Source organism: Carex rostrata, chromosome 7 (genome assembly GCF_964058835.1).
Source record: "Carex rostrata chromosome 7, lpCarRost1.2, whole genome shotgun sequence".
NCBI classification, from domain to species: domain Eukaryota; kingdom Viridiplantae; phylum Streptophyta; class Magnoliopsida; order Poales; family Cyperaceae; genus Carex; species Carex rostrata.
Window position 1 is genome coordinate 11,201,852 of NC_135924.1, and position 8,691 is coordinate 11,210,542.

At 32.3% G+C, this 8,691-nt stretch overlaps 1 protein-coding gene across 1 annotated transcript; it reads left to right on the top strand.

The window, feature by feature from the left end:
• Positions 1–5,267: 5,267 nt before the first annotated feature.
• Positions 5,268–8,090, top strand: LOC144556850 (expansin-like A1). The gene is made up of 5 exons (XM_078305326.1): positions 5,268–5,579; positions 5,676–5,785; positions 5,913–6,091; positions 6,356–6,485; positions 7,091–8,090. The coding sequence occupies exons 1-5, from the start codon at positions 5,450–5,452 to the stop codon at positions 7,343–7,345; spliced, it is 804 nt and encodes a 267-aa protein (XP_078161452.1). The 5' UTR covers positions 5,268–5,449; the 3' UTR covers positions 7,346–8,090.
• The last annotated feature ends 601 nt before the right edge of the window (positions 8,091–8,691 follow it).

Below are 8,691 nucleotides of genomic sequence, written 5' to 3' on the forward strand. Positions count from 1 at the left end.
ACAGTGCAATTATTTAAAATTAGATAGTCTAAGAGCATCTACAACGACGATTGTTTTTCGGTTTGCAATTATTGTCAAAAGAACTACTCTGATTGGCTGTTAAAATCACCGTGGCTAAAAGAACCTCTCTCTCACTGTTGAGTTCAAAAAAATTAAAAAGCAATTGCTGAGATGGAGGGATTAAGAAATTAAAATTAGCTTTAATTTCTATTGTCCATTGTCTAGTTGATAGCGGTAATTAATTTCTAATTAATTTTTGAGTGGGAGTCTAAATAGGAAAAGCAAGATCTTCAAATCATAAGATAGGAAATAATTATCTTCTCCAGTTGATTGATTAGCGAGAGAAAGCATCTATCCGTTTTATAAGTTTATCCTAAAATATGTAAGAAAAAAAGATACATTTGTATAAATGTTTTCCTCCGATTATTGATCTGGTTTTCTTTACTTTCTCAGCTTTTATAATTTTTGGGTATATCAATAGCTTTCCTAAACATTTTTTGTATCTATCTTTGTATAATTATGCCTGAAAAATATTATTGGGAGAACAAAATAAATCATATATTTTATTCACTTGGCATACAGATTTTTTTTTAAATATAACTATTTTTAAAAATTTTAACGGAACAAACACTATACGTGGGAAAGCTATAAAAAAGGATTCCACCGATCCAAACTCAATTATATAATTTAGCACATTTTTAACTGTAGATGGAGAACCTAGTTAGAGAACCAACCATTTGGATGAGAATGTATCAGACAACACTGCTAAAGGAATCGGTGGAGGCACAAAATCATTTTCTCTACCGATCTCTAGAATCAGTGGAGCAAAAAACTACAAATTTATCTAAAATTAGTACTATCAGTGGTCCAAAAATAGCTTCGCCGATCTTAGAGATCGGTGGAGAAAATAGTTGTTTGCCTCCACCAATTTCTAAGATCAGTGGAGTTTTTTTTTATAACTTTACCACAAATAGTGCTTGTTCCGTTATATTTTATATTATATGTATCTTAAAGATCGGTGGAGAAAATAATTTTTTGTCTCTATCGATCTCTAAGATCGGTAGAGTCTTTTTTTTATAATTTTACCACAAACAGTGTCTGTTCCGTCATATTTTATATTTTATAAAAAATAAACTGAAATAAATGCTTAGGTAAACTGACAATCCAATTAATTTGTATATAATCATTGATTCGACAAAGACAAAAACCTGGTTCACCGTCCCAATGAACATGCTTTCTCGATCTCTTCGTCTTTTCTAGTGGAACTGTTCTGCCCGTGGAGTTGGTGGTGGGGTTTTAATGTTTTATATTCTGTTGTTTTCTGCATTTTCTATTTGTTTTCTGATGCAGCCTTCCTTTTTGATTCCTTTTTTGTTTCTTATACTTTCTCTTCTCCAGTTCTAGGTGAAAGTGAGCCCCAGCAACCCACTCAAAGAGCCTTTGCTGCTTTGCACAATTCAACTGCGTCTCCATCCATAGCGCAGGCGCGCCTTTGCAACTTGAAACACTAATAAAAATATGGAGGTATTCACTTACACGTTTTTTTTTTTGTTAATGTCGGATTACATCTTATATTTTCAAAATTTAAATAGTCGATTCAAATAGTTTAACTGCGTCTCTATCCATAGCGTAGGCGTGCCTTTGCAACTTGAAACACTAATAAAAATGAGGGATCCACTTACACGTTTTTTTGTTGATGTCGGATTACATCTTACATTTTCAAAATTCAAACAGTTCAACATGATGAATATATTAAAATGTGTTTGCATATCAAATTTTATAATTTTTTTTTATTATTTATTAAAATGGGTACAAAAATTTAATGGTCTGAAAACAACGATTTTGTAAAAGAGTAGAACTAGGGTGTTCTTAAGCTCATCAAAATGTTTGGTGAGCTTAACTCCAAAATCCACCAAATCGGTTTCAAATGACGAATCCAAACTGTTGGAACCCGCCTACCTTACGAGTGATGCGTCTACATGTGAAAATTTTAAATATTCGAATTAATTTAGTATAAAGTCATTGGTTAAAATTAGAAGGTTAATAAATTAATTTTAGTGCATTCATTTTTTGAACGTTTTTTTTACCGCTAGACTTTATACTAAATTAATTCAAATGTTTAAAATTTTCACATGTAGATGCATCACTAATAAGATAGGCGGATTTCAATGGTTCAGATTCGTCATTTGAAACCGATTTGATGGGTTTTGAAGTTAAGCTCACCAAACACTTTGATGAGCTTAAGAAAACCCTAGTTCTACTCTTAATACTTGGTAAATAGTAAAAAAATTCAAAAAATTGTAAAATTTTCTGCAAGCACATCTTAATATATTCATCATGTTGAACGGTTTGAATCAACTGTTTGAACTTTAAAAAATTTGAAAATATAAAGTGTAGTTCGGTGTCACCAAAAGAGAGTGTAAGTGGACCCCTCCTCAATAAAAATATTTATTAATAATAATATTATTTCTATATTATCTTTTCTGGAAAAAGTTAATGGTATGTTATTTTTGTGAGATATGCAATCTCTGCTCCTTGTCGTAATCGGTAATCCCCGTTATTTTCTTTTTCTTTTTGGTTCAAACAAATGGGATGGTATTCCGATACATAAAATCTGCTGGATAGCACAAGTTGCCACAAAAAAAAAAAAAAAAAATGTTGTTTGTATCTCTTTTTTTACAGAGACATGCTATCCTTATTTTCTATATATATGTGGCGGGCTGAAAACGGTATAAATAATATCCGATTCATATTCAATCTGTATTTAAAAACTTAGATGTAGATATTCGATATTCAAATATCCGTATGGATAAAGATATTGATATGATTTTATGTTTTAATTATCCGTATTCGAATATTAAATATATATCATATATTTTAATATACATTATGAAAAATTTATGTTATTTACCATTATAATTAGATAAATATTACGAACTTTAATTTTTTTTAAAATTATTGTAATAAATATCCGATCTAATTCGGACCCGTATCTGTATCTGTCTAATATTCTCTCTGTATCTGTATCTGAAAAATAAATAAAAAAGAGTATGTATATGATTTTATCACTATCCGCTCCGTTTTCACCCGTGTATGCCCCAATTCACGCATGACAAATTGCTATTTTTCATATAAGGCTGAGATCTTTTCTAGAAAGATAGCCTCCTTGTCCTTTCAAAATTTAAGGTGGTTTTTTTTAGACTACTGATATGTCTGGTGAAGAAAAAAATATCAGCATATCAAACTGAAAAATTGTAGAAAAACTAACAACACAACCAACTAAAACAATGGATACTGCAATATCTTATAAGCAAAAAATTCCGATTTTTTTATATATATCCAAAACTTCAATCAAATTACAAAAAATAACCGAAGCACCGGTGAAATTCGATTTTTACCCAATCCGGTTATCCAATAACCGGATTTTATAGAAATGTCCGGTTAACCACTCCCCGGACTCAAAATGCACAAATCCGGTTAATGGTTAACCGGATTTGTGCATTTTGCCTTTTTTTTTTTTGTATTAAAATATTAGAAATATTGAATATATTTATTTGAAAACAGATATAATACAATATAATTTGATTTATTAGAAAGACTGCAACAAATAACCCGGATCAATATTTTTCAGATCGGATTTTTCGTGGCTGTAAGAAAAATTAATATATTTCTTTATGTGTTATTGGAAAAAAAATAAAAATAATTAGATTCCGAGTTATTGATCCCGGTTCAAAAGTCACTTCTAGGTAATCCAGAAAATATTGTGACCTTTCTAGTACATTTAATTAATAAAAAGTTGTATCTATTTTTATTTTGTGCGGGGATATTGTGACCTTTCTAGTTATTGATCCGGTTAATGGTACCCGTACCCGCCCGAGTATTCAAACACTACTTGTACCTCTCTTTTCTTCTTCTTCTTATAATAGTGAAATTTTGAGCTTTATTTATAAAAATATTTATATTGCATATTAGTATGAAATTTTAGTAACAAATCATTCAATCTTTAAAAAACTAAACAATTTCTTATAATTATATATATTTTTTTAACGGAACTATACAATTTTAAAAACTAAACAATTTCTTATAATTATATATATATTTTTAACGGAACTATACAATTTTAAAATTGCAATAAGCCAGCAATTATGCAAGTATATATGCAACTTAAACTTTAAGTTTCAATAAACAGCTCATTTACAAAATATATATATATTTTTTGATTATTTCTTTAACAGAATAGGAATATAATAAACATATGGATATTGTATTTTTCTTGTTTCTCTTTCCCATATTCTACGTTTTATCACATGAATCATATTTTTTTTGACATATCATTGATTCTTTACTTCTCAGAGTAAAAAAAGGATCAAGTTGTGTTGCCGTTATTATGATTCTCTTTAATAAGTCTTACCCCAATTCCTTTTTCCGGAAGTTAGAGCTCTGTTGTTTTACTATTTTATTGAGTAAAGTAAAGAAACAATCTTTCCGTTTTATTCCTTAAAGAACATCAAATTCCTATTTTCCTCCTCCAGGTAAAAAAAAACCATCAGATACCACATCATAGGGTGTTCATCGGTTCAGTTCGGAACTAGACAAATCAAAGTTATAATTCAGTTTCAAAAATAAAATCGAACCGAACCGAACCAAACCAAACCTAAGTTTTACTTTGGTCTGTTCGGTTTGTTCGTTATTTAAAGCAATTGATTTATAATAAATTGAAGTATATTAAGAAATAAATCGGGATATTAAGAAATAAACTGTAATATTAAGAAATAAATCGAAGTATTTAAAGCAATTGATTAATAAAAAAAATGATATTTTAAGAAATAAACCGGGACGGTCCCGACCAAATTCATAATATATAAAAAGTTCGATTATGTCGGTTTTAGAAATTTTCAAACTGAACCGAACCAAAATTATAATTTGGTTTTAAAAAGCAAACCAAATCAAACCAAAAAACCGAAAAAACCAAACCGTTTAGTCCAAACTAATTCGGTTTAGTTCAAAACTGATTAAACAGGACCCAATGAACACCCTTAATCACATCACATGGAATTGTACCGTATTTATAGGAGACGTATCGTACGTATTGCATTAATATTTGACTAAAATTACACATGAAGCGATTAAAATAATAATTAAATTTTTAGGGATCAAATCGAGACGACAACATTACAACGGGAAATAATAAATAGGTTATAAATTGAGGACTTGTATGTAATGTACTCTATTTAATATACAGTATAGCCCCTTTATTTCTCCTTTTTGTATACAGCTTTTTGTTTGGTTTGTTTGAAATCAAATTCAATGCGTCCACCTCTCCCTTAAAACAGAGCAAGCACTACATGCATCCCACTTACAAATTCTCCTACCTTGCTCACCTCACATCACCACAAAATCCTCTGAAGTAAAAAAAAACAAAAACGAAACCAGTTCCCAATTTGGCGCAATGTCTACCTCTACCATCGGTGTCTTCTCAACCCTTCTCTTTTTTCTCTCTATAACCTCCGCCTCCGCTTGTGATTGGTGCGCTCAGCAAACTAAGGCCTCTTTCTTCTCTTCTCCGGGCCCTTTAAAAGGTAAGTTACTTTTGTCTTAAACAAAATTTTGCAAATTTTTTTACCCAATTGTTTTGAGTTTACAAATGTTTATTCGGTTCTCCTATTTGTACCCAGTTGGGGCTTGTGGGTATGGTGCCATGGCTACACAATTGTACAATGGCTACATTGCCGCTGCTGGCCCAGCACTCTTTAGAGAAGGGGATAGCTGCGGCAGTTGCTTCGAGGTAACTTTAGGCATTTTAAACAAGCCTTTATAGTTAATTCATTTGAGCATTATGTTTCGAATGTTACATGTTTGATGAAATGTCTGAGTAATGTTGAGAGTATTTTGGATGGCGATTGCACATGCAGGTGCGGTGTAAGGATGAGAGGCTATGCAAGAAGGAAGGGGTGAAAGTCATAGTCACTGACAACAGTAGAACCAACCAGACAGGTTTTGTGCTTAGCAAGGAGGCTTTCATTGCTCTAGGCCATGATGGCACGGCCCCTGACTTGATGCAACATAGAACTTTAGATGTTGAATTTAGGAGGTTAGTTGCCTGATCTTCCCTTTTCACTGCCTATGTTTTTATGTTATTCACCTTTTATATGACCATTTGCATTTTTCATGGTCCTTGTCTCTTTGCTGAGATGTTGAAATAACTGTAAGGATCGAAAACGATAGCTAATTGCTAATTAGTATTGCTTCCATTAAGAAATAATGATGATTCTGACATCTATGGTTATATAATCGTGATTGCTAATTAACTGATTCGTATCTATATTATAGTGATTGTATTGTATTTAATGAGCAGGACACCGTGTGAATACAACAAGAACTTATCTATCAGAGTTGAAGAGAGAAGCCGCAAACCGGGTCACCTGACAATTAAGTTCCTTTATCAAGGTGGCCAGACTGATATCATGGCTGTGGAAGTAGCACAGGTAATTATAATTTGTTACAAGTTACAATCAAATTCCTTTAAAAATGTTCATGTTGTACTAACATATCCAAATGTATTGTTGTTGCACCAACCATACCATGGTGTTGAGGAATCATCCATAATTGAACTATATCAGTTCTGATTTCCGAAAATGCAAGTAGATGAACTATGCAATTGTTAGTTGGAATCTTCAAACTGCAGTTCCATTTTCTATTACTAATTAATACAAGACACCCTTATGCTTTAATTACAAATCAGAAGGTGTTAATTATGATGCAGCCAACTGATTATTTTTCCCTTTTCAAAATGGATGTCTAGTTGACACTTATCAATTATCATTGCAACAGCCTAATGCTCACATGAGATGGCTTTTCATCTACTCAACTAAAATAAAAGAAGGAATATAAGCTAACATTTCTGCATACATTCTTTAGAAAATAGAAACATTTTTATATCAGTCATACTTGCACTTAACAAAGTTTTATTGGTTCCCCTAAAAAACAAAACAAAGTTTTATTGACAATAGTCAGTTGCTTAAATGTATTGATTAATCCTCATCATGTAAGCACATATGGGTCTACATCTGATGCATTATTTTTTCCATAGGTCGGCTCGTTAGTCTGGCAATACATGTCGCAACGAACGGGCCCAATTTGGAGTACGCCTCGGGCTCCACCAGGCCCACTCCGATTCCGTCTGGTGGTTACTGGTGGGTACGATGGGAAATGGGTCTGGACCGAGGAAGAAGTTCTCCCGGCCGATTGGAAAATTGGCGAGTTGTACGATGCCAAGGTTCAAATCAAAGATATAGCTCAAGAGAGCTGTTGCCCTGATAACTCTTACAGAGAGAGATGGAGATAATTAATTTGATGAGAATAGGAGGCATACAAACAAAGAAGCCAGGCACAAGTTTGGTTTGTTGTTTTTATTTCTTTTTTCTGTTTTATTGAGTGCTCGTAATTTGAATGATATGCTCCTGGAAAATGAGAAATAGAATCTGACCCCGTTAATCACATGAGAAATATCATACTCCAAAAAAAGGAGATTGAATGAGATACTTCATGTTTTAGGGGTAAAATCTTGATATGTTCTCTGGTTGTTGGGGGTGTGTGCATAATCTCTTTTTTTCAGGAGTATATCTCATATTTTAAAGCCTTTTCAGGTTTAGAACAAAAGAAAGAAAAACAAAAAACAAAATAGATAGAGAGAGAGAGAAATTGAGCCAGTTGCGGTGCTGTGCCTTATTGTTTTTTAGTGTGGGTGCAGTGCACCGTCATCTTACGACCACTTTTTTTTAATGATCCGATGAAAGAAGACGAAAGAAACATCTTTTGACAGATTGCTGCCTCAAAACAAAACTCTCGTGTAAGGGATTTCAAGGTGAATCTTGGAATTGATCGCGTGAACCGAATGGGACAAAGAGAGATTGGCAGCATGCGTGGCCTGAGAATTAAATAATGCTACCTTGGTCTGGTGCTGTCCTTGTAAGGCGATAGGATTTTGTCAATTATATGTGTTTTGGGTTTCTCGGATTACATGATCAGAGTCCAATCGTGTACATTTTTATATGAGAGAAAGTTAAGATTTGCTTTGGTGCGTTGGTCTATGTTATGAAATTTCCACACTTTCAAACATTTGTTTCTTATGGAAATTCTGTGTTATTAATAAACAAAACCCCCCATTAATAGTATAGTTAGTGGTAACTGGTAAAAGAAAAGTGAACACGTTAACGGATTCAATATTCATCCCTTGAACAACGGATATAGTAGAGATCTTTTATGTCGGATTTTAATTTTATGCATAGCATTTGAATTTTATAGATGGTTTAAGTAATTCTTCTTCAAAGTCTTTATTATCAAACAAGTTGGGATAGGTTAGAAATGAAATACAACCAGAATCAGTAACACAAGGACTTCTCATAAAGAGGTTTTTTTAGTGTTGGCTCATCAAGTCTATTACGAACCCTCTCCTTTTTTCTGACTTGGGACAAATTGTATAGAAACTAATTGCGGATTTATTTTTTTAAAATATCTTTGATATGAATTTAATCGGTTCATTTTAGATTAAAAGCTTGAATATGAATATCAAGAATCTGTTCTTTCTTGTGAGAATAGTGGGTAAATATGTATTAATATGGGTTGGACTTTGATTTATTTACTCTAAATTTTAATCGCAACTTTTATTGCAATTCACTAGGATGGGTCCTA